The sequence below is a fragment of the Nymphaea colorata genome, chromosome 10 (genome assembly GCF_008831285.2).
Source record: "Nymphaea colorata isolate Beijing-Zhang1983 chromosome 10, ASM883128v2, whole genome shotgun sequence".
NCBI classification, from domain to species: Eukaryota; Viridiplantae; Streptophyta; class Magnoliopsida; order Nymphaeales; family Nymphaeaceae; genus Nymphaea; species Nymphaea colorata.
Genome location: NC_045147.1, coordinates 852,059 through 878,479, shown reverse-complemented (window position 1 = coordinate 878,479; position 26,421 = coordinate 852,059). Strand labels below are relative to the sequence as shown.

Genomic DNA, 26,421 nt, shown 5'->3' with positions numbered 1-26,421 from the left:
CACATTTATTGTGGAAAATCTTGTGACATGGAAAAGCAAGAAACAAACGGTTGTGGCGTGGTCAAGTGCTGAAGCCAAATACAGAGCTATGACTGTATGCACGTGTAAACTCATTTGGATCAAAGCTCTTCTCAAGGATATGAATTTGAATATAAGGAAATCGATGGAACTGAAGTGCAATAACATGACAGCTATCCATATTGGGCAAATCCAGTAATCCACAAGCGAACCAAGCATATTGAAGTCGACTGTCATTTTGTTCGGAGAAAGATTCAAGATTACACTATTCGAACTTCGTGTCAGAAGTAAGAACCAGTTGGCTGACGTCTTCACCAAGAGTATGGAAAAAGAAAAGCATAAGTACATGATCAACAAGTTGGGATAAATTGATATCTATCTGCCAACTTGGGGGGAAGATTGTTAGCAGAATTATAGGGATTGCCTCCATCTGTTATTTTTTCTCTGTTAGGAAGGTGTAGCTAACAGCTGCCTTATCCTTGGTGTTTCCATATTTTTCGTTTCCTTATTCATCAAAAGAACGGTTATACTATTTAGTATAAGAATCCTGTGTGATTCTCTTCATCAATAATCTGGTATGGCCTGTACTCTATAAATTGAGGATTCATCCTCCCTAAGCTTGTATCATAGAAATAAAAGAGAGCTCCCTTTCCTGTGGACGTAGGCATCAAAATGCTGATATGCTTGAGTATTATTTTTGTTCTTTCCTATTGTTTTTAACAAAGTCAGCTTTTATCCTATGCATGGAGACTCTGTTTCTTAAAATCGGTCATCAATGACATTGTTGATTATTTGATCTCTTCCCTTCCCATCAATCTCAAAGTCCTAAAATATATAGAAAGGGATATGGCAAAGTTTCTTTGGAATGAGTGGCCAGAGAACTGGAGACCTCATTAATCATTATACAACTTGGAACCAGTTTGCAGACCCTATAAGGAGGGAAGGGCGGGTGTTCACTCCCTAGTTGAGCTGAATAAAGCCGCCCTGAGCTCTCTCTTCCTGCCCGGAATGATCTTTGGGTTAATACTCTAAAACGTAAGCGTCTTAAGGATGATAACATTTGGACTTGCAAACACAAAGCACACCAATCTTGGTTGTAAAATTATATGTTGCCTGGTTGGGGTGGCATTCAGAACAATGTTTCTTGAAATATTGCTGATGGTCGACAGGTATCTTCTTCGATTGATAATTGGAATGCCTCTGTCCCGTCAAAGGAAATTCGAGTAGAGTATCTTGGGCCACAAAAAAAAGAAAAACAAAGGGGAGGCTGTTGCCGCCCCCATCATCTCCGGCAGGCTGACGTTGGCAGACGATTCGCCGGTGAGGCAAGGCCGGCGCCAGCGCACCAGAGACTATGGAAGAGGCACGGCCTCCCCATCCATTTTCTTCTTCAGTCCTGAAGACCTCTTACGTTCTGAAGAAGAAAACAATAACTGGGGGATGTCGTGCCAACCCATCGTCACCGGTGGTCTGCCGCCAGCGTTGCTTCGGGGGAGGATGGTCCACCGGCATCTGCTCACATGCCATGGCCTCCACGTTGACGCTTTTTTCTTTCCCTTTCAATAAAACGATGTTGGGCCATACAGCCTTATGTGGAGATAATAAAAATTCATTGTAGGGCTATATGGTTTTTTTTATCAATTTCTTGCAACTAACCTGCTATAGTGGAGACCATATAAATGCATTTAGAAAAGCTATCACATTTATTAATATATTTGCAAGAATGGTTCTCATGATTGAATCCTCCAACTTGAAAAATTTTAAGTCGAGTCCCCCTGGCCAGGTGCATGGAAAATCTGATGGCATTTTTCTTATTATTATAGTTTTTGGAACCATTCAAGTTGAACGCGACCAATTTCCGATACAATACTAAATATTGTAATCCACATTCGGATCTGCACGAGGCATGACGCATCGTTGTTAAATTAATTAAGTTTAGGGCCTCATTTGAATACACACAAAAACCAAACCAGGTCTGGGTGAAGATGCCCAACTAAGCGAGGGAGTGAAGTAACAATCACGAGATCCTACCAATCCCAAGGGTGCCAACTAACTATGACTTTGTTAGGTGCGTAGAAGGAGCATCTCTGGTTTTCCTGCTTGACTAGAGATTAGAATAGAACGTCAAGAAAGCTTGCATTCCTGCCAGCTCACATCCAACTCAAAAGGCACCAAATAAAAGAACAAGTCTCGTTTTGGTGTATCGAGGTGACACTTCTACTATGCTTCAACTTGTATATCGATATCTTCATTCGCTCTCTTGTGTATAACAAGAAGCTGATGTTCAGACAATTCGAAATGAAAATTGACCGCTTACCAGCCTCCACTTGATCCAATGCACTCGAAATCAACTATGACTTAGTTGCGTTTGGGATTTGGATCTGGTCATGATTTCCAAAGTTAAAAGACTTGCCCCACTGCCAGCCAGCCAAGTATGACTCAAATTGCATTTGAATTTGGATCAGATGTGATTCTTTTTAAGACCAAAGCCTATTCCAACTACCCGAAGATCAAACCAAACTGTCGTCATGTTTCATATTTTTTTTCCTTACTGCTGTCCAAACTTGAATAGAATAACTACGTACCGCATTCAAATATATGTGTTGGTCTTGCATCATTTAACACGTTCAGTTGGACCTGGGTGGATCCACCTTGCGTTCAAGCTTCTCAGCATGTTCAAATCTGTACTTCCCCCTACCTAACAACCAAGCTTGGTCGCAGCCACATGTGGGCATGTGTGGTCTGGTCGCCCACACGGTCCCATAAATTTTTTTTATTTTTTTTTCGTATTTGTGGTCACCAACAATTTGTTTATTCACACTCCACGTGCTCCTCAATTATTTGGTCAGCGTTCTTTAATCATTTTCCTTAACAAAAAAATATCTGATTTCCAAGCAAAGCAGTTTAAAAGTTTTTTTGAATGGAAGGTCAAAAGGCAAAAAACTCCATCTGCAACAGCTTCTCTGTTTCAATGGCTAAGGTACTTAAATTCTAACGGAAATGGCTTAACAACAACGCTAAGAAGCGTATATACTTAAAATGTTATGAATATGCCTCGCCATATCGTGAATGCTAATTGTTCTTGTTTGTGTGTTCCGTAGCCTCATCGTCGCCTGTTGATGGTATGATCGGTAGCCTCATATTTGAGAGATGAGATTGATTTGAAACACCAGTGTGTGGAAAATGAGAATTTGAAATTTTCAATATGTAACATAAACAACAAATCCACTTAGTAATGACCATATGAAAGGCAACCTATATACGATCCAGGTAGGCTCATTTCTTTTTTTCTTCATTTTCTCTCTCTCTCTCTCTCTCTCTCTCTCTCTATATATATATATATATATATATATATATATATATATATATATATATATATGTATGTGTGTTATAGTTGACAGATGCATAATTTGTAAATTTATTGCTAAAAGAAGTATAAATTGTCTCCAAAGCCTCTATAAATCACCGTCGTACCAATATAGTGCATGTTTTAGACAAATTTTTAAATCTTAGTCCCCTACATTTGGGAGCATTAAATAGACCTATTTATAGGAAAGTTGTCAAATATCAAACCACTTTGATAAGAGACAAAAAATTTAAACTAAATATTAAAGTTTTTTTTTTTGGGTAATCTAACTTTATAGATGTGATCCTAAGAAAAATTTGGTGAGAAAAATATATTAAGTTAGTCAATTTTTTTTTACTTTAATAATGTTTTTCTATAATAAAGATAGATGGCTCTATAACATCAAAATTTTGGTAATATAAAGACTAATTTTTTAACAAAAATAGTTTGAACTAAAACATGATTTTTATTAAATTAATGGTTATAAACACATTAAGAGGTTCACATTTAAAAGGCATAATTTTTTCCCTTACTCAAGTGGTCGGGCATTTACCCAAGACTTATTTTTCTCACCAAATTACTGTTAATATTGCAAAAAAAAAAATGCTCTAATAACTAATATTATTTATTTACAAAATTCCAGATTTTACCAATTTGTAAGATTCGGTTTGTGAAGACTTGCCCATCAACTGAATCAATCGATTCCCTTGTTCAGCTGAAACAAAAATTTTAAAAAAATGAATTAACGTATAAGAAAAAAGTGAAACACTAAAACTAATATTTTAAAAACAGTAAACGGCGGTCTTGAATCATCTTTGGTTCACATCGCCGGCTAACTTGTATTTTGGCTAATAAATGCTATCCATTTATGGCCATGGGTTTCAATTCCTGGGCCCGGCGAAGGTGACGGCAGTGTGTGGCCGGAAAACGCTGATGCAACCGATCAAAGGGATGCCAACCAAGTATGACTCGTATGTGATTTCCAAAAATTCAAGCCAACTCAAGCCAACCAAGTATGACTTGTATGTGAGCTTGATTTGACAGTCCAACAACCGTACATGAATTTATGGTTGGCTTTTAAATTTTATTCATGAGAAATAATGTCTCAAAGTTTTAATCAACAGTGAGATTTTTTTCATGTATATTACCAAAATGCAAATGAAATATGGTAAATTTTTAAAAATTAAAAAAAATTTAAAAAAAAAAAAGTAAGCAACTGATAACTCAAATATCAAAAGATAAGTAAGTTGCAATAAATAAAAAATAAAAAAAAACAGTTTACCATTAAAAAAAGTGAAAAAATGAAAAAAGAAACTGAAAACAAAAAACCGAAAAAAAAAAACATGAAAGGACGGGTTAAAAAACCCAGTTTTTGTTTTAATTGTTTTTTTAAACTTATTTTTTAAATTTTAAACGGCCAATTAGCTTACCACATTTTTTTCAAAAAAACTCATTTTTTGTAACTATTTCAAACAAAGTTGAAAGAAACTACGCGTCTTTATTTGCATGATCTAGGTGCACAACTAATCGAGCTCAACTCGTTCAAGTTGTAAGAACTCGATCTCAATAGCTCGAAAACAGAATGATTACCGAAAGATAACGATTTAACAAATTGAAAAGAATAATCATGTTTAAAAAAAGCAAGTTAATTGAGTCCAGCTTGAGTTTGATAGTATATTGTCGAGTCAAGCTTTGTTCTATGGAGTTCGAGCCCAGCTCGAGTTTTCTACGACCAGCTTCACTCAGCTCATGTGCAGCCTTAGATTATTTTATAGAACTCGTTTGATTGGACTTGGGTCAGATCAGTATCGCACCACATTTTAAAATCTCCATTTCCCCAGCAACGCAACGCAACGCAACGCAGTCCTAATATCTTTCGAGTGGAAGGTGATAAAAGCAAAAAGGCGAGTCTGGCCCACATTCTCTTGTTCAATCAATATCACAATCTGTTGAACTATGCAAACCGGAAAAGAGAGAGTAAAAGAAACTGGTCACACCATTCCCTTTTTTTAACTAAATAAATAAAAAAATACGATGCTTGTACATAAATTCTAACAGAAATACACTCAAAGCAAAGATCCTTAATCGACTTTGAGTCTAATAAAAACCGCGGCCTGCGTCCGCTGGTGCGTGTGTAACCACACGAACTTCTTGAGGCAGCAAGTGATACTTGATACCAAGTTCTTCAAAAATTTTCTTCAGCTCCACGACAAGATCGGAGCGACGAAGGTTTTTCTCGACGAAATTCTGATGGTTCATCGTGTGCAACACATACAGAGCACACTTCATCTTGTTAACATTCTCAATCTCCTTCACCACCACACTGTGCTTTGGATGCCAATGTTGCGGCTTGCTTTCCAAGTACCTGTATTCAAATGAAATAGATAGACACAGAAGGGAGATTAAAATAGGATTGGAATGAATTCTAGTAAATGAAGAGGATAAAGGAAAGCTCTGATGTTGTACATCTGAATCCTGGCTTTGAGGGCACCTAAGGTCTCTACTGGAGTAGAGACATCAATAGAGAACTCAACAGAATCACCCATATCTGGACTCCTGTAGAAATTGCTGATAGGCTTTGTAATGAGCACAGCATTCGGATAGTAGATTTTCTCGTTGTCGTATCTCAAGAAGATAGTGTTCAGAATGTTCATTTCTTCTACAATCATCTGCACAAAATTCGCATTCTGAATCAGTTCATAGCAGGCTGAAACGGAAAAATGGCAGCGGAGTGCCAAGAAGGAATTCAGCAGTAGAATGCAACAGTAATCCCATCATAGCATAAAATTGAGAATCTGCAGACCCCTGTCATGTTTCTTTCCCTTCACCGGGATGAAGATTTTCACTGTTAAAACTCTGAAAGCTTTACTTGTACATGCCACATTCAGATCAGCCAGGTATGGTAGAGTTCAAATGCAGGGAGTGAAGAGAGAGCAATCAAAAAGTCAAAAGATACAAGAACAAAAGGGGAATTACAGCACCACAACCAATAAGTTCTTTGTCTGCAAATAACTACTGCACTCCTGAATATGGTAGGTAGCAGAGAAACAAACAGCGGAAGTACAAATAGTTCACTGTTACCTGCACGCCATCAATGACACACCTATCGCCAACATCAAATGGATGCATTACAAAGACGAATATGATCGACTCGAATATGATCTTGCAGGTGTTCCCAAACATGAAACCCAGCAGCAACAGCTGGGATGAAATGAAGAGCAAGACTTTGCTGGTTGCGAATCCCATGAACAGCAACCATACCACCAAGTTAACTAAGATCACCATGCAATTTGCGAGTTTGTGCAGTTGTTTCACTGCAGTTTTAGTGTCATTTAGAGAATGCGCCAAGGATTTGCGTTCAAGGTAAGCGTCAACCTAAATCAAATAAGTCACGTTAGGCCACAATCAAAACCACCTTCAATGAAGCATTTGTCTGTTGAAAGTAGAACAAGGTTGCATTGTCATCGTTGTCTTACCACCCACTTTCTGAAAGCAGACTTCTTAACCTTTCCCAACTCTGCTGCTCCAGCAAACTGAGGAAATATTTTCTGCACATCTTCTTTGCTCAAGAATCTCAGAAGGTCTTCTTCATCAATATACCTATTATCATCAGAAGACGGAGTACACAAGTAATGAGAAGAGCAGGTTATGGAACGAAATTTAGAATAGAATGAGACAGAAAGTTCAATTTCTCCGGAAGAAATTCTCACTTGGAGTCGGGCCTAGCAACATTCCTGAAAATCGTGTAAGCAACAGCTCTTGCCTCCGCCTCACTATTGATCTGCCCGTCGTTGTTCCCATCCTCAGTAGATACAGAGTCATCGATCGTCGCTGAGATCGTCGACAAACCTGAATTGCTAATTACATTGGCTAGTGTCTTCATCGTCCAGGCGGAGACCTTATCTTGCTGTATCCTTTGCAGCTTCTTCACATCGATCACATCCACATCCTTCCCCTTCTTCCCCTCCACCCTGACGCTCAGTTTCCCGCTACTTTCCGACCTGCCCACCTTCTCCTGCAACTCCATTAGCGGCGGCCCCGCCAGCGTCGCCAACACGTATTGATGAAACACTGCGTCCTGAATCCGATCAAAATAAGCGTTTACATGGAAAGAAGAGGCTAACGCCTTGACCAATATTGTCTTCACCATCCAAAGCAGAGCTCCAACCAAGATGGCCGACAATGACCGTGTAACGTATGACAGAACCTGTTGGCGGCGGGGCTTTCCTCCACCGTTGCTGCTGTGGTCGAAGACCAATCTCCACGAGAGGAGAGCCAGGCCCATCCAGATACTGACTTGGACGCTTTTCCGCATGCCGTAGACGAAGTAGAGCAGTCTGGTCCTGAGCATGAAGTTTCGCTCGATCATGAAGACGAGCAAGCGGACGATCCACCCGGAGACCAACCTCCCCGATAGGACGACGAGCACCATCAAACACCATTTCCAGAGCTCCAAACCCCAACCGGAGAAGTTCTGTAAGCGTGGCACTGTTAAGCTGCATATCAAGGAAGCCGTTATGAGTATGAAAGCCATCCACTCGAGGAATCTCCTAGCCGTAATCTTGTGGTTCCTTTTCTCCTCCAACACGTCGGGTTTGTAAGCTTCGTCGTCCTCCTCTTCTAGGGCAGGAGTCCCCCTGGCGCTTTTTGGAGTCCCCCCGGCGCTTCTTGGAGTCCTTTGTGGAGTCGTTGCCGTCGCCGGAGCAGCCTGACTGGTATGGGGGGTCCGCATCAGCACGGTGGTTTCGTCGACGGGATGGTTCATCTCAAAGAAGCGAGATTTCTGCTTCCGGAACGTCGCCCTGGAAATCAGTCGCAAGGGAGGGGGCCTAAGCTCAGGGGCCTGAGGATGGATGCCCTCTTTGCCTTTTGCATTCCCGAGAGATGGTGGTGACTGTGAGAATATGGAGAAGGAAGGAGACTCCAAACTCTGTTGTTCTCCGCTTTTCTTCCCCTGTTTGGAGACAATACCTTCCTCCCCCACCTCCTCCACCACCAAAACCACTGCATCTCCTGCCTTCGTCGTCATCTCCGTTGTTTTTGGTGTTCCCCTTCTTCCACTGATATAGTGACTGAAAAGAATGGATCCTCTTTGTTTTTCGGTCTACTGATCGACTCTGGTTGATCCAGCGGTGCGGAAAGAAAAAGGGGTAGCTGTTTTTGGTCTTTCCTGATGTTGTCTGACTTCCTCCGCTGATTGAGTGATAGAAAAATATAAGAATGGATGGCTTTTCTTCCTGCTCTCTAATCATCTACTACTGAATAATGGTGGGAAAAAAAAAAAAGACGGGTGCTGTGTAACTATTTTACTCGTATTGTTCTTTCCTTCTGTTCTCTGATCTTCCCATCCCAACGATCCAATGATGCAAAAGAAAATTATTCCTTATCGCTGCTCATGTGCTGCCTTTTTTTACAGTGGAACATGCTCTTCCTCAAAGTCTCGACTCCAATCTCCTTTTTCCCTCTCCCTTCAGTTTCTTTCGGGGCAATGGCTTCTGCTTGGGCTCCTGAGCTACCTACAAGGATTCTTGTTATATTTGTCGTAACCAGAAAAAGCGGGAACACTGGTCTTTAAATGGAGCGATCAAAGATTCAACTCCCGAGGCCTGTCAATTACCTGTGTGAATGACGGCTGCAACCTTTTTCTCTTCGAAAAAGGGAAAGGGACGAAATAAAAAAAGTCGTTTGGCAAAAAGATGAGGAAAGAGGTCATCCACGCTAGTCGTTACCCCTCCATGATCACCTTCCTGATGCCATCTCTCCTCTTTTGTTCACCTTCCCAGGTAGTGCATACCAGAATCGTTTTCGTGGGGAAAAAGCAGAAAGCTAACCGCGCTTTTGCTTGTTCCAATCAGTTCCGTCCATGAGAACTGTTAAACTCTTTCTGTGGGATTATCATCTCGAGAAGGTGGGGAGTTATACCATCATGGTACTGTGCATGGACCTCGGCAGCCTGGAACCTTTAGACATCAACTGAGACAGTAAGACCTGGTTTGCTCATCCTGACCCAGCTCGCTTAAACAACTACACACGGGGGGCTGGACCTGGTACCCAGCATAACAGGACCGCCCCATAAGTGCCCGGATCAGAACCAGGCACGCTTGTAGTGGGCTGGGATTGAGGGGGAGGGGTGAAAACTGGACTCGTTAAAGCTCGGGTTCGTGAAAGAGTTTGAGCTGAATCATTTGCTTAACGAGTCGATCTCGAGTTCATGAGTCAATTGGTTCAGAAGCTCGACTGTGTTCGAAAATAATGTATAACGATTTTTTAAATATCTGACTCATTTTTTAATTAAAAAAATAATATATTGGTGTTAATTAATTATGTAAGTTTTACCAAAAGATTATTCAAGTTTGTCGAGTTTTAATCGAGTTGAGCTTGATTTATGGCAAAATAATAGTCCATATGAGATTAAGCTCAAAGTTTGTTGAGTTTCAATGGAGTCTAGTTTGATTTATAGAAAAGTAATAGTCCATATATTCAAATGAGTTTGTTGAGCTTTAATCGAGTCGAGTTCGAGCGGCTTCTATTGATCTATTCTCAAGTTCAAGCTTCAGCTCAAGGTTTCATTAGTCAAGTCAAGCTCGAGTTGACTGAACTCGGGTTCAACTTGTTTCGTGTTCGCCTCTACGTGAGCCCGCCTAACTATGCGCTACCTTTTAAGTTGAGCTTAAGAACTGGTTTAATTTCTTGAAGCCTGCACCTGCAACTCGTCGCTACAAACATTATAGAACTCCACGGCGGAGTTGGAGAGACCTTAAAATGGATGCCAAAAAGTGTTCACCATACTTACAGGAAAGAAACCACTCTTTGGGCAGACGGAGAGTTTTGATTTTTACACATAAAATTGTTCTTGATCCATGTGAACCATGTCATTTCTTCTTTCTTTCTGCGAAAACGTTCAGAAAACCCTTTATTTTGCTGGCTTCAACAAAGGATATATATATTTGTGAGATTTCGAGGCTCGGGCATGTCATTCAAAGTTTTAAATCAAAAGAAGGAGGCCTTCCATGCAATTTCTAACTCACTAGAAGGCCCAGTCGAATGTGACTTGAAGTGAGAGGATATTTGAAAAAAAGAATTCAAAACGTGTAAAGTTCAGTCTATAGTATCTTTTTAACGTCTTCTTTTTTTCTTTGACTGGAGTCGTCGTTTAAAGCTTGTAATTCATTGATAAGGGGTAAAAATAAATAAATAAATAAATAAAAGGAAAGAACAAGCACAGTAACTGTGCGAAGGGAAACAAGAGAAGAAGCACCACAAACTCATGTAGGACTTAAAAAAATAAAAATGGGTTTGACGACACGAACATCTAAGTTGAGCCTTGTGTCGAGGTTCCTGAGAAAGTTCAGAATTGATAAAATTATTTGGTTAAGAAAAATACGACTAGTCCAGAGCAAACGGCTACTGGTAAAGATTAATCAAATTTGCTTATGGATAGTCATTATCTAAAACTGATGAACTGACATTAATAAAAACAATACTTAAGAAAAAAAAAAATATTATATCATCAACCAACGAGAACATGTAATAGACATAGAACATGCAGGATGAGCCTCTTGTAGCTCATTTAATGTGCTTTTTTCTCGTTGGTAAGCGAGGCATGTGAAGTGAAGTGGGTTTGGTACGGACGAAAAAAAATTATGGTCGGTCGATTATTTATTCAGGTTAAATGGATACCATCCAATTAAAGTTTTTAAATTTTAATTAATATTAAAAATATTATTTTAAAAAAATTATAGAAAACAATTAAATTAAAAGTTTTTAAAAATTACATATAAATTTTTTTTAAAAAAATTGAGGTGGAACCAAGCCCTACCTTATCTCCGCTCCGTTCGTGATAAGTGATAAGGTAGAACCAACGACCAAGCTGCATATTGTTTTCAACAACCGATTTTTTCTTGTCTTCATCAAAGAGCCATTCCAAATCCTCAGGAATGTCTGAAAAGTTGTGGCCAAGGTAGGATGTCAACCGATCGATCAGATAAATCCTTACTTACATCTGTTTTTTTTTTTTTTTTTATATTCAGATTCAAATACTAATAAAGAAAAGTCATATAAATCCAAATCTGAAATCCCATTTTACACTTTGAACTTGATTTTTATATTCATATATAAATCCGTGCCAATTTTCAAACTTTAACGGATTTTGCCAATTTTCAAACTATAATAGGTCAGATATAAGATATTTGTCTAATTTGATCGGATATTTATGTCTATCTTAATTCGATTGGATATCATTTACTGAATCCCATCTGATTTCTTAATCAAATATTAGTTTTTTTTTTCATAACTGATTTTTTTGATCGGTTTGGTTGGATATCCAATTCAAATCAGATACATAGACATGGATGGAAAGAAATGTATTTTTTATGTTTGAATGACTAATTAACAAAGAGAGAAAGAAAATGAGAGCTACTAAATATGCTTGGGTGCAAATGAAAGGAAATGAAACGGAGAGAAAAAAAAAAGATTTTAATGTAATTCAAATCCCTTGAAAAATGAAGATATTGTGAGGAAAATGAATTCCTTTTATTTCCTTTCTTCTCTGTTCCCTTCCCATCCATTTTCCTTCCATCCTTTTTTTTGTCTCTTCTCTTTCATCCAATCATATCCAAAGCATGAGGGATAGAGATATTAGAGATAGAGATGTTAATATATCTTATTTGAATTTAATAGTTTTATTTTGAAAAAAAAAATCCCATTAACAAATTGGATGAGATTTGGATTTAAAAAACAACATCCAAGTGGATTAGGATTTATAATATTCTATTTTGAAAAAATAGGAAAAAAAGTTAATATCCCATTAAAAAAATGGATGGGATTTGGATTAAAGAAACAACATCCGATTAGGGATTCATAATATTTTATTTTGAAAAAATCACAAAAATATTTAATATCCCATTCAGCAGTTGGATGAGATTGGAGTTTAAGAAATAACAGCCGATTATAAAATCAATGCACTTTTAGTCCTGTATCGAAAGTTTTAACAAAAACTATATCACATAAAATGATACCTCAATTCACCTCGATCGCCGAGCTTCGTAGCAGAAGCTTGTAACTCGAGCGAGGGCACAAAGGGTTGTGGGACCGCACGTTGGACATGGATCGGTGAAGGGAAGTGAAGCATCGATCGGCTCGTCCTTGATCCAAGCCGAGAGTTGCGCTCCGTGTCCGGTCGAAGGGCTGGGTGGGGTGTGCTCTAGGGTGGAGGAAACGGCGTGAGGCTGGCTTCACAGAGCAGCGAGCACCTCCCGCTCTCGGCAGTGGAAGGATAACGAGCCGTTGCTTCCTCCCTCGCTTACCCGAACCTGACCTCCTGCAAGGACTGCAAACTTTTTTGGGTGCGTTTCCTTTTTCTTTTCAATATAGAAGCCGAGGCGAAAAGAAGCCGCTAATTAACTGCCATTCTCTTACCTAAACTTTTAAATGATGTGCAAAAAAATATTGGCCAGATGCGTGAATCTGCATAAGGGACCTAATTTCCAGCATTGGTTGCATGATTCCATTTTTTGATAAATTAATTAGTAATATTTGTTAATGTTTAAATTACACAATAAGTGTTGGATGATCCATACATGGGGATGTCAAATATATCCAATCTTAATCAGATATACGATTGAACTGTTTTGAAAAAATTAGGTATAAAAAAAAGATTAATATCCAATTAAGAAATCGCATGGGATTCAGATATACATAAACTTCCAACATGATTCAGATTTGGAGTTTGGAATAAGATCAGATTTAGTTTTAAATAAAAACTTATATCAATGTATATTTTGAAAATCAACTAGATTCGTTTTACAATTTGGATCAGATTCAAACTGAGATATTAGATTTTGGATTCAGATGTAACTTGTCTTTTATTCGCATATGAATCTGAAAATGTGAGCATGTGAAATTAATATGAATCCAAATATATGTGAACATATGTGTATCCCATCTGTTGGACATCCCAATCCACTTAGTCTACCATCATACTGAAGATGCTTCATAAGGCAACTGAGATTGCCTTAAGGGCGTTTGTTACGCCAGAAAAATACTATTCACCCACAAAAAAAATTCAAAATTTCAAAATTTTTTCATCTTAACAAACGCAGAGAAAAATTTTCGACCGTTGAGGTCGATTCCGAAAATATTTTTTCGGAAAAATATTTCCACCTGGAAAATTTTTTACAGCCCGTTACGGCACGCTCGCTCTCCCGACCGCCTCTTCCTTCCTGCTGCCACGAGTGAGCCGCAGCCCCTGCCTCTTCTTCCTCGTCGTCTCCCTCGCACTCTCATCTCCTGCTTCGACCAGTTGCCTACTCCGGCCACTCGCCCTCTCATTCTCCGAGGTATGCACCACTCGCCTTCCCACCTGAATCCCTTGCTCTTCTCTTTCCTCTTTCCTTTTCTCAGTTGCGTCTTGCTTCGTGTTGCCGCGAGGTCCTCATGCAGCCGCTGCCGTCTCTCTTGCCTTCTCACGCTCCCGCTCCAGCCACTCTCCTTGTCACTCTCCGAGGTAGACACGTCTCGCCTTCCCTAGTTAACCAGCCTAAATTGCTCTTATCTTTGCTGATTTTTAGTTTCTCACTGCAAATCTGAATATGACCAACATGTCTTTCTCGCCTTCGTTCTATGGATCTGTTCGTTGGATTGTTTTCTGATGTATGTATATGTCATTGCAGGTCCGTTCAAGTACTGTTTCATCGTCAGTTAATGCTATCAGGTAAATCTCAATTTCTTCCTTTTTCGCCTATGCTCTGGAATCAGCTCCTTCCCCTTTCCCGTTTGTCGATTCCTGCATTTCCCTCTTTTTTATGTATTCTTCTTTTGATTTTGAGCTTTATTTTCGAAGTCTACAGTGAAATATGGTGCCAAAAGTTTTTACTTCGATGCTATAATAATGAATGCTTTGTGTCGGTACTACCTAGTGCTTTTTAATCCTTCGTTGATAGATTGTTTCTGGAAGTGCAGACAGAAGTTACTCTGAAGCTGGATTTGATTAGTTTCATCTATGTTCATGAGTTTGCTATTTTCCAAGTTTATTTGGTTGGTCATGACCTGTCTCATGCCATTTTCCAAGTTCATGACCTGGTCGGTTATGTGATTCTTGGTACCCAGTGTAAAAGACCCTCGTCCTGATCACAATGAACGTGCAGTTGGTTACATCAGCTCTACCAAATGTGAAACCACGTTAGCATGTAATCCATCCTCATGTAAAGAGGATGTAACTGAAAGGATAAACCTTATCAAGTCTATTAAAACTGAAAAGGTTATCCCCATCTATTGTAAAGCAACATAGTATATAAAAGGAAAGCAGGAACCATGGTAACGTGTGTGTGTCCCTGCATCATGGATGTAGCCTTAACAGGTGAACCACGTTAAAATTTCTGAATACTCCTTCATTCCTCTCATATGGTATCAGAGTTGATGGTGCTCCATTACTAAACCAGCGTGGACATGGGTAGCGAAAATCAATATTATGGAAGGGGAAACTATCGTGGAGGCCGTGGTGGTCGATTTCGCTCACGAGGCCGAGGACGAGGAAACTACCACAACAATCAACAAAATCAAAGGTATTATAATGATCAACGCTCTCACATTGTCTGTCAATTATGTGAAAAGATAGGGCACTCGGCAAAGACGTGCAAATTATTCCAGCAATCAGACAATTCTAATTCCAATCCTCCTCATGCGTATAATGCTGCAACATCTGAGACCACTGGTAATGATTCGTGGTATCCTGATTCCGGTGCTTCCCATCACGTTGTTCCTGATATCAGCTCTTTGTCAATAAATTCCGCTTAATCGGGCGTCAAGGTGTGAAATGGTACAAGTTTAGCTATTAAACACATTGGTAGTTCATCCTTTAAACTTGGAAATTTCAACGTCAAGATGCATGATATTCTTCATGTTCCTCTTATAACCAAGAAACTTTTCTCTGTGCATCGGTTTGCTGAAGATAATAACGTTGTTTTTGAATTTGATGCAAGAGAGTGCAGAATTAGAGATGCCAGATCCAAACAAAAGTTGTTGAGAGGACACGTTAAAGGAGGAATCTACACTCTTGACTTTGACAATTTTAAAGAAAAAGTTGCTTGCATTGGAGAAAAGGCTTGTCGCGCTACATGGCACGCCCGGTTGGGACGTCCAAATAGAAAGATTGTTGATCGTGTGCTTAGTTCCTTTAATTTACCTTTTTCGGACTGCAATATCAAAATTTGTTCTTTCTGTCAAACTGCTAAAATGCATAAGTTGCCCTTTAGTCGCATTGATTATAGTAAATTGGAACCTCTAGAGATCATCTTTTCAGATGTATGGGGGCCAGCCACTATTTCTAGTATCTATGGACATCGTTTTTATGTTATCTTTGTTGATGCATGGTCAAGATTTACATGGCTGTTTTTGTTGAAACATAAATCTGAAGTGCTTGAGACCTTTCAAAAGTTTAAAGCAATGGTTGAAAATATGTTTGGAAGAAAAATTAAGAAATTCCACAGTGATGGTGGAGGAGAATACAAGTGCATGGACAACTATTTTTCCAAGGCAGAAATTAAACATCGTTATTTCTGTCCTCACACCCAAAAACAGAATGACGTCTTCGAACGCAAACATAGGCATATCGTTGACACTAGATTGACTCTTATGGCTCATAGCAATGTGCTAAAACAACTCTGGAATTTTGCCTTTTCAGCTGCAATATTTCTGATAAATCGATTGCCTGCTGCAGGCTTGAAAAAATACAAGTCCTCTTGAAATGCTTTGGAACAAGGAACCCAACTACAAGTTTCTTAAAACTTTTGGGTGTTTATGCTTCCCCAACTTGAGAGCGTATAGATCCAACAAACTTGACTATCGATCCCATGCTCACGTTTTTATGGGTTATAGTGATAATCATCATGGCTATCTATGCATGGATCCTAACTCATTCAAGATTATTGTGTCCAAAGATGTTATTTTCAATGAAGAAAATTTTCCTTTTATTGAAAAACCAGCTAATGACACTTCGGCCCCAGGAACTCACCCACAAGTTGTTCTTGTGCCTCCATGGCTCTCATCTTCAAGCAGTGCCATTGCAGAAAATCCTACTGCTCCTGTTCATGACAGTGGACCGCTTATTGCACCTAGCTCGCCACAAACAAGTCCAGATCAACCTGCTCCTCAAGAGGCACTGTTGGTCACCTCAAGGCCTCACTCTATGGTGAGACGCTCCCAAACTGGTTCACTCAAACCATCCTCTCGGCTCTCGTTATGCTTTCTCTAGTCTCTTGGTGACTAAACTCCTCGAAGACAAGGAACCAAAAGATTTTAATGAAGCCACCAAGCATAACAAGTGGCGTGCTGCTATGCAAGACGAATTTCAAGCTCTTTGCAAGAATAAAACATGGTCTCTTGTGCCTCGCACCTCGGAAATGAATATTGTGGGATGCAAATGGGTGTACCGCATCAAACACAAGTCGGATGGCACTCTTGAGCGACACAAAGCTAGACTTGTCACAAAAGGGTTTCACCAAGAAGAAGGAGTCGACTTCTTTGAAACTTTCAGCCATGTCGTCAAACCAGGTACTATTCGAACTATGATCTCACTTGCTTTATGGGGGAATTGGATAATTAGACAACTTGATGTCCATAATGCATTCCTTAATGGAACCTTATTTGAGGAAGTGTATATGGCTCAACCGCCCGGCTTCATCGACCACCAATTTCCATCACATGTCTGCCACCTTCATAAGGCCCTATATGGGCTAAAGCAAGCCCCTCGAGCCTGGTTTCAACGTCTGAGTCAAAGCCTCTTTCATTTTGGATTCACGAGCTCTAAGACTGATCCTTCTTTATTTATCATGCATAGTGGTGAAAATATTGTTTATATTATGGTCTATGTTGACGACATTCTTGTCACCGGCAATTCTCAAAGTCTTACTAACAAGATTATTAAGCTTCTTGGTGAGTAGTTTGCCTTAAGGGATCTTGGGAGGCTTCATTTTTTCCTTCGGGTGGAAATTCTGTATAATTCCCAAGGTGCTATCCTCTCTCAACGGAAGTACATCATGGATCTTCTAAAAAAGGCAAAAATGCATGAGTGCAAACCATCCACTACTCCAATGTCATCCTCCTCTAAATTACACATTGGAGACGACATTGATTTCGAGGACCCTACCTTGTATAGGAGCATTGTGGGTGGTTTACAATACCTATCTCTCACAAGACCAGACGTCGCTTTCAGCATCAATAAAGTGTGCCAATTCATGCACAAGCCTCCATATCTCATTGGACAGTGGTTAAAAGAATCCTAAGGTATTTTAAATATACTATTCAGTATGGATTGGTGTTCAAAGCATCCAAAGACACTAGCATTAATGTCTACACAGATGCTGATTGGGCTGGGTCTCCTGATGACCGAAAATCCACCTCAGGGTATGCAGTTTATATTGGCCCTAACCTTGTTTCATGGAGTTCAAGGAAACAACATGTTGTCTCCCGCTCAAGCACTGAGGCCGAATGCAGAGGAGTAGCAAATGCCGCAACAGAGCTAACCTAGATTCAGTCTCTCTTAAGTGAGATGAAAGTTAGTGTTGTCAACACACCAGTCATTTGGTGTGACAATATCAGCGCTAACTACCTTGCAGTTCATTCCACGTTTCACTCCAGAAGCAAATACATTGAAGTCGACGTTCACTATGTACGCGACAAAGTTTCTAAAGGTTTGCTCAGAGTTCAGCATCTCTCATCATTGGACCAAATTGCTGATGGCCTAACCAAGCCCATTGTTGTCACACAATTTAATTAATTCCGTGTCAAGCTCAACCTTAGAAGCATACAGTTGCACTTGAGGGAGGCTGTGAAAGACCCTCGTCCTGATCACAATGAACGTGCAGTTGGTTACATCAGCTCCACCAAATGTGGAACCACGTTAGCATGTAATCCATCCTCATGTAAAAAGGATGTAACTGAAAGGGTAAACCTTATCAAGTCTATTAAAACTGAAAAGGTTATCCCCATCCATTGTAAAGCAACAGAGTATATAAAAGGAAAGCAGGAACCACAGTAACGTGTGTGTGTCCCTGCATCGTGAATGTAGCCTTAACAGGTGAACCACGTTAAAATTTCTGAATACTCTTTCATTCCTCTCATACCCAGGCAGATGAGTTCAATATGTTGTTGCCTGCGTCCGGCCTCTGTTTGTGGAAGAAGATGTTATTCTTTTCTGTTTGCTGAAACTCCAAATTCCAGATATTTAATCCCTTCTCAAGAGGAGTGAGTGAATTTTGGGGTGATGTAACACTAGTAATTGTTTTCATTAGTGTTTCTAAGTTAGCAGTCGGCATCAGATGTACTTTTCACTTCCTTTTTAGGATATCTTTTTGACAAATTTATTTGTTTCTGTTTGCAAGTATCTTTTGCCTTTCAAAAGTTCAACTCTTGTAGCTTCTGCTTTGGTTGGTCCTCTTGGGAAGCCCATCCCTTTCTCATGGTTCGAATTTATTTTACTAAGCAGTGGTGAGTCTGTGCATGGGGCATTCCCTTCACATTTTTGTCTCTGGTAGTACATTTTCTAAGCTTAAAAACGGAATCATGAAGGTCTGGACTTTATGGCGTTTTATGATATTTCAGTAATGAGGGTAAGTTTTTGAAATGCTTGAATTTGTATAGTTGTTAAGTTCTTGTGGTGATCTTGTAGTAGTCTTAGATTGCATAGCCCTAACTGGACGGGACGCAGACTAACTGTTCTTGTTTATGTGATTTGATCAGACATTCCACTGCAACAACGGAAAGGCATACCTTTTCAACAAAGCGTAGGTTTATCTGATTTAAATCTTTCATTCTCTCCTTACTTGATATGATGGATTCTTATAGTGGCATTTTTGAAATGATGACTTTTCCATGTTATGTTTCTTTAACGCTTGTGGTAACAAATGTCAAGCTTCAGTTTTTATTTTATGTTATGACATGAAATATGTTGTTTGCTTGTTGAGATGATATGAAACTAGTATTGTTTTGTTCATGTTTGCCACTTCGTTAGATATTTGTTATATTTAGTTGCATTCTTGGCTAATGTGAAACTAGTCTTGTTTTGTTATAATTTTTTGGCAAAGAAGAAGGAATGTTGATCACTTTTCATAGAGAAAACTTTCATGCTATGGTTAAGTCAAGGGAAATAAATTGGGTTTATTTTTCGTACATTGGAGTGACGAACTTAATAACACAAATTGGGTTAGCAAACCTTATAAGACTGAAAACTTCCACGCATGACTGATTTGGTTGGTTTGCTTTTGTGATCCATGATTGGATATATATGCTCTATTTTTTTTGTTCTATTTTGGAGTTTGCAATTACTAGTTTTTGTTTTTTTCATGTTGTAGTACTATGGAAGTTTCAAGCTCAAGAAATGATAGTCTTATATGGACTGATGCTCAACTAGAGTATCTTACAAGTATTCTAGTTAAGCAATCAAGACTACCTGGCATGAAGTCAGGCGAAAATTTATAGCCAAAAGCGTATAAGGCAATTGAACGGAATATGTTAGAAAAGTTTGGGCCAGATTTCACAGTCGAGAAAATAAAAAACAAGTTGAAGAGTACAAAAGCATACTACAATGTGTGCAAGCAAATTTTGTTAACAAGTGGGTTTGGTTGGGACCCAACAAACAAGTGCGTAGAAGTTGACAATGAAGTTTGGGCCAACTACATTAAGGTAAGCAGGGCAACATTTAATGTATGAGCATAATCACCGTGTCAATTACATTATACAACATATGTGACTATAATTCTAACTGCAGAAATTCCCTGATCAGCGGAAATTCAAAGGGGGGCAAAAATGGAAACATTATCAACAGTTAGAGGAAGTGTATGGCCAGTCCACTGCGAATGGTAGTGGTAGTTTTACTTGAGACAGGAAGACTTGGTTTGCTCATCCTGACCCAGCTCGCTTAACCAATTGCAGGCGGGTTGGGCCTTGAGCTGGATGATGTTGGCCTGGTGTCCAGTTCGACGCGGGCCAAATAGCAGGTCCGCCTCGTAAGTGCTGGGATTGAAACTAGGCACACTTGTAGTGGGCTGGGCTGGGCCAGCCTAACTGTGTACTACCTTTTATGTTTGGCTCGAAGCCTCTAATAGCAAAGAACTGGTTTAATTTCTTCAAGCCTGTACCTGCAACTCGCAGCTACAAACATTACAGAACTCGACGGCAGAGTTGGAGAGAACTTAAAATGGATACCAAGAAGTGTTGAGCATACTTACAGGAAAGAAACCTCTCTTGGGCAGAAGGGGAGTTTTGTTTTTTACACATAAAATTGTTCTTGATCCATTTGGGCCATGTAATTTCTTCTTCAAAAACATTCAGAAGACCCTTTATTTTGCTGGCTTCAACCAAGGATATATTTGTGAGCTTTTATGTAGTTTGACAGATGGGTGTAACCAACCTTTTGAGACTCAGGCATGTCCTCCAAAGTTTTAAAACAAAAGAACGAGTCCTTCTATGCAATTCCCAACTCACTAGAAAGCCCAATCGCATGTGAAAATGATATGAGAGGACATTTGAAAAAAAGAATTTAAAACGTTTAAACTTAATAATTGGTGAATATGTATAGGAAAGTTGGTAAATATCAAACCAATTTGATAAGAGACAAAAAATTAAAACTAAATATTAAAGCCTTTTTTGGGCAATCGAACTTTATAGCTATGATCCTAAGAATAATTTGGTGAGAAAAATATATTAAGTTAGTCAATTTGTTTTACTTTAATAATGTTTTTTATTAATAAAAAATAGATGACTCTATAACATCAAAATTTTGGTAATATAATGAATAATTTTTTCACAAAAATAATTTGATCTAAAACATTAAATTAATGTTCATAAGCACGTTAAGAGGTTCTGTTCAAATTGCTTTTTAACGTAAATTTTAAAAGGTATGATTTTTGTCTCTTACTCAAGTGCTTGGGCATTTATCCAAGAGGTATTTTTCTCACGAAATTACTGTTAATATTGCAAAAAAAAACTCTAATAAGTAATATTATTTATTAACAAAAACCAGATTTTACCAGTTTGTAAGATTGGGTTTGTGAATACCTGGCCATCAATTAAATCATTCGATTCCCTTGTTCGCTGAATCAGTTGTGACTTGGCCAGAAATATTGTAAAAATCATTTCTAAAAAATGAATCAACACATGAGAAAAAGGTAAAACACTAAAACTAATATTTTAACAACAGTAAAAAACTGACACACCGTAGTCTTGAATCAGCATGGAATCAAATCGGTTTGCCGCCACCGGTTTGGTTCAGATCGCCAGCTAACTTGTATCTTAGCTAATAAATGCTATCCATTTAGGGTCATGGGTTTCAATTCCGGAGCCCGGAGCAGGTAACATCCTGTCCGGCAGTGTGTTGCCGGAAAACGCTGCAACCGATCAAAGGGATGCCAACCAACTATGACTTGCACGTGATTTCCTAAAATTTGAAAGAAACTAAGCATCTTGATTTGCATCTGTATAAGATTTACTCAGGGTGCACAGTTAGTTTGAGTTCAACTCAAATTCACTATACGAGTTCAAATTGTAAGAACATTGAGTTCGAACACACAATGATTGCTGACATATAGTGATTCAACAAATTAAAAAGAACAATGTGTTTAAAAGAAGCAAGTTAATTGAGTCGAGCTTGAGCTTGTGATAGTATATTGTCAAGTCAAGCTTGTTCTTGTTCTATGTAGTTCGAGCCAAGCTCAAGTTTTATTCAGTGAGTGAAAGCTTCACTCAGCTCCTGTGCAGCCTTAAATTGTTTTATAGAACTCGTTTGATTGGACTTGGGTCAGATCAATATCGCACCACATTTTAAAATCCCCATTTCCCTCTAACTACCAGTGCCCTAAACTTTCCCTAGCAACGTTTCCCCAACTAATTGTCAAGTCAAGCTCAACCTTACCACATTTTGATTGGAAGGTGAAAAAAGCAAAAAGCCCCGTCTGGCCCAGTTTCTCTAGTTCAATGAATATCACAAGCCGTAGAACAATGCAAACCAGAAAAGAGAGAGGAAAGAAACCGGTCACACCATTCCCTTTTTTGACTAAACAAAAACAAAAAAAATACAATGCTTCTACATAAACTCTACAGAAATACACTCATAGCAAAGATCCTAATCGACTTTGAATCTAATAAAAAACGCGGCCTACGCCTGATGATGCGTGTGTAACCAGACGAACTTCTTGAGGCAGCAAGTGATACTTGATGCCAAGCTCTTCGAAAATTTTCTTCAGCTCCACGACAAGATCGGAGCGACGAAGGTTTTTCTCGCCATAATTCTGATGGTTCATCGTGTGCATCACATACAGACCAATCTTCATCTTGTTAATATTCTCAATCTCCTTCACCACCACACTGTGCTTTGGATGCCAATGTTGCGGCTTGCCTTCCAAGTACCTGTATTCAAATGAAATAGAAAGACACAGAAGGGAGATTAAAATCGGATTGGAATGAATTCTACTAAATGAAGAGGATAAAGGCAAGCTCTGATGTTATACATCTGAATCCTGGCTTTGAGGGCACCTAAGGTTTCTACTGGAGTAGAGACATCAATAGAGAACTCAACAGAATCACCCATATCTGGACTCCTGTAGAAATTGCTGATAGGCTTTGTAATGAGCACAGCATTCGGATAATAGATTTTCTCGTTGTCGTATCTCAAGAAGACTGTGTTCAGAATGTTCATTTCTTCTACAATCATCTGCACAAAATTCTCATTCTGAATCAATTCATAGCAGGCTGAAACGGAAAAATGGCAGAGGAGTGCCAAGAAGAAATTCAGCAGTAGAATGCAACACTAATCCCATCATAGCATAAAATTGAGAATCTGGAGACCCGTCATGTTTCTTTCCTTTCACCAGGATGAAGATTTTCAATGTTAAAACTCGAAAGCTTTACTTGTACATGCCACATTCAGATCAGCCAGGTATGGTATAGTTCAAATGCAGGGAATGAAGAAAGAGCAATCAAAAAGTCAAAAGATACAAGAACAAAGGGGGAATTTACAGCACCACATCCAGCAAGTTCTTCGTCTGGAAATACCTACTGCACTCCTGAATATGGTAGGTAGCAGAGAAACAAAAAGTGGAAGTACAAATAGTTCACTGTTACCTGCACGCCATCAATGACACACCTATCGCCAACATCAAATGGATGCATTACAAACACAAATATGATCGACTCGAATATGATCTTGCAGGTGTTCCCAAACATGAAACCCAGCAGCAACAGCTGGGATGAAATGAAGAGCAGCACTTTGCTGGTTGCGAATCCCATGAACAGCAACCATACCACCAAGTTAACTAAGATCACCATGCAATTTGCGAGTTTGTGTAGTTGTTTCACTGCAGTTTTAGTGTCATTCAGAGAATGCGCCAAGGATTTGCGTTCAAGGTAAGCGTTAACCTAAAGCAAATAAGTCACGTTAGGTCACAATCAAAACCACCTTCAATGAAGCATTTGCCTGTTCAAAGTAGAACGAGGTTGCATTGTCATGGTTGTCTTACCACCCACTTTCTGAAAGCAGACTTCTTAACCTTTCCCAACTCTGCTGCTCCAGCAAACTGAGGTAATATTTTCTGCACGTCTTCTTTGCTCAAGAATCTCAGAAGGTCTTCTTCATCAATATACCTATTATCATCAGAAGCCGGAGTACATAAGTAATGAGAAGAGCAGGTTATGGAACGAAATTAATAATAGAATGAGACAGTAAGTTCAATTTCTCCGGAAGAAATTCTCACTTGGAGTCGGGCCTAGCAACATTCCTGAAAATCGTGTAAGCAACAGTTCTTGCCTCCGCCTCACTATTGATCTGCCCCTCGTTCTTCCCATCCTCACTAGATACAGAGTCATCGATCGTCGCTGAGATCGTCGACAAACCTGAATTGCTAATTACATTGGCTAGCCTCTTCATCGTCCAGGCGGAGACCTTATCTTGCTGTATCCTCTGCAGCTTCTTCACATCGATCACATCCACATCCTTACCCTTCTTCCCCTCCACCTTGACGCTCAGTTTCCCGCTACTTTCCGACCTGCCCACCTTCTCCTGCAACTCCATTAGCGGCGGCCCCGACAGCGTTGCCAACACGTACTGATTGAACACCGACTCCTGAATCCGATCAAAATAAGCGTTTACATGGAACGAAGAGGCTAACGCCTTGACCAATAGTGTCTTCACCATCCAGAGCAGAGCTCCGACCAAGATGGCCGACAATGACCGTGTAACGTATGACAGAAACTGGTGGCGCCGAGGCTTTCGTCCACCGCTGCTGCTGTGATCGAAGAGCAATGTCCACGAGAGGAGAGCCAGGCCCATCCAGATACTGACTTGGACGCTCCTCCGCATGCCGTAGACGAAGTAGAGCACTCTGGTCCTGAGCATGAAGTTTCGCTCGATCATGAAGACGAGCAAGCTGACGATCCACCCGGAGACCAACCTCCCGGATAGGACGACGAGCACCATCAAACACCATTTCCAGAGCTCCAAACCCCAACCGGAGAAGTCCTGGAAGCGTGGCACTGTTAAGCTGCATATCAAGGAAGCCGTTATCAGTATGAAAGCCATCCACTCGAGGAATCTCCGAGCCGTAATCTTGTAGTTCCTTTTCTCCTCCAACACGTCGGGCTTGTAAGCTTCGTCCTCCTCCTCTTCTCCGGCAGGAGCCCCCCTGGCGCTTTTTGGACTCCCTTGTGGAGTCGTTGCTGTCGCCGGAAAAGCCTGACTGTGATGGGAGGTCCGCATCAGCACGGTGGTGTCGTCGACGGGATGGTTCATCTCAAAGAAGCGAGATTTCTGCTTCGAGAACATCGCCCTGGAAATCGTTCGGATGGGAGGGGGCCCTAGCTCAGTGGCGTGAGGATTGCTGTCCTCTTTGCCTTTTGCATTCACGAGAGATGGTGGTGAGTCTGAGAATATGGAGAAGGAAGGAGACCCCAAAATCTGTTGTTCTGTAGCTTCTTCTCCGCTTTTTTCCCCCTGTTTGGAGACAACACCTTCCTCCCCCACCTTCTCCACCACCAAAACCACTGCACCTCCTGCCTTCGTCGTCATCTCCGTCGTTTTCTTTCTTCAAACGCACCACAAAAGAGAGAACAGTTTTTGGTGTTCCCCTTCTTCCACTGATGTAGTGACTGAAAAGAATGGATCTTATTTGTTTTTCCGTCTACTGATCGTCTCTGGTTGATCCAGCGGTGCAGAAAGAAAAAGGGGTACCTGTTGTTGCCTTTCCTGATGTTCTCTGACTTCCTCCGCTGATTGAATGAAAGAAAAATATAAGAATGGATGGCTTTCTTTCTGCTCTCTAATCATCTATGAATAAAGGTGAAAAAAAAAAGGTGCTTATGTGTAACTATTTTACTCGTATTGTTCTTTCCTTCTGTTCTCTGATCTTCCCATCCCAACGATTCAATGATGCAAAAGAAAATGATTCCTTATCGCTGATTTTTTCCAATCTCCTTTTTCCCTCTCGTTCAGTTCCTTTCGGGGCAATGGGTTGTGCTCTTGAGCGCTGCCTACAACGATTGTTTTATATTTGTCGTAACCAGAAAAAGCGGGAATACCGGTCTTTAACTAATTGAAAGATTAAAGTTTCAAAAGGGCATGTTTGTGGGAGGGCTCCCAAGGCCTGTCAATTGCCTGTGTGAACGACGGCCGCAACTTTTTTTCTTGGAAAATGAGAAAGAGACGAAAGAATAAAAGTGGTTTGGCAAAATGACGAGGAAATAGGTCATCCACCTTAGTCTTTACCCCTCCTCCCTCCATGATCACCTTCGTGATGCCATTTCTCCTAAGGTCAAAGCGCTTTTTCTTGTTCCAATTAGTTCCGTCCATGAGAACTGTAAAACTCTTTCTGGGGGATTATCATCGTCGAGAAAATGGGGAGTTCTACCATCATAGTACTGTGTTAGGCGCAGAGTTATACCATCGTATCAGGGGCAGACCTAACAAATGAGTTTCCAAGTTTCGTTTATTTCTGTTATTTTCTGTCTTTTTTGTTTTCAGCTTTAAGTATTTCTTATATGTAACTGGTCAGGTCCTGTTAGGCACGTCTTAAACC

The 26,421-nt window shown here is 39.9% G+C and overlaps 1 protein-coding gene and 1 long non-coding RNA gene across 11 annotated transcripts; one reads left to right on the top strand and one right to left on the bottom strand.

The window, feature by feature from the left end:
• Window positions 1-5,341: 5,341 nt before the first annotated feature.
• Window positions 5,342-25,848, bottom strand: LOC116262118 (mechanosensitive ion channel protein 10). 4 transcript variants are annotated; one of them, XM_050080316.1, is made up of 6 exons: window positions 24,802-25,707; window positions 7,075-7,770; window positions 6,841-6,964; window positions 6,446-6,739; window positions 5,831-6,033; window positions 5,342-5,729 (listed from the first exon to the last, which is right to left on the bottom strand). In XM_050080316.1, the coding sequence occupies exons 1-6, from the start codon at window positions 25,413-25,415 to the stop codon at window positions 5,462-5,464; spliced, it is 2,199 nt and encodes a 732-aa protein (XP_049936273.1). In that variant the 5' UTR covers window positions 25,416-25,707; the 3' UTR covers window positions 5,342-5,461. The 4 variants fall into 4 exon arrangements, with proteins under 4 accessions (XP_049936273.1, XP_031496356.1, XP_031497076.1 ...); XM_031641216.2 differs by lacking the exons at window positions 5,342-5,729; window positions 5,831-6,033; window positions 6,446-6,739; window positions 6,841-6,964; window positions 7,075-7,770 and adding exons at window positions 22,290-22,762; window positions 22,864-23,066; window positions 23,477-23,770; window positions 23,872-23,995; window positions 25,723-25,848 and having other exon boundaries at window positions 24,106-25,615; XM_031640496.2 differs by lacking the exon at window positions 24,802-25,707 and having other exon boundaries at window positions 7,075-9,172.
• LOC116262164 (uncharacterized) lies at window positions 13,557-20,963 on the top strand. Of its 7 annotated transcripts, XR_007574561.1 has the most exons (7): window positions 13,557-13,701; window positions 13,805-13,868; window positions 14,035-14,075; window positions 14,775-16,912; window positions 19,100-19,143; window positions 19,711-20,041; window positions 20,127-20,961. It is a non-coding gene; the product is annotated as an uncharacterized LOC116262164 (long non-coding RNA). The 7 variants fall into 7 exon arrangements; XR_007574563.1 differs by having other exon boundaries at window positions 14,775-14,925; window positions 15,352-20,041; window positions 20,127-20,962; XR_007574562.1 differs by having other exon boundaries at window positions 14,775-15,179; window positions 15,343-20,041; window positions 20,127-20,962.
• Window positions 25,849-26,421: the final 573 nt, after the last annotated feature.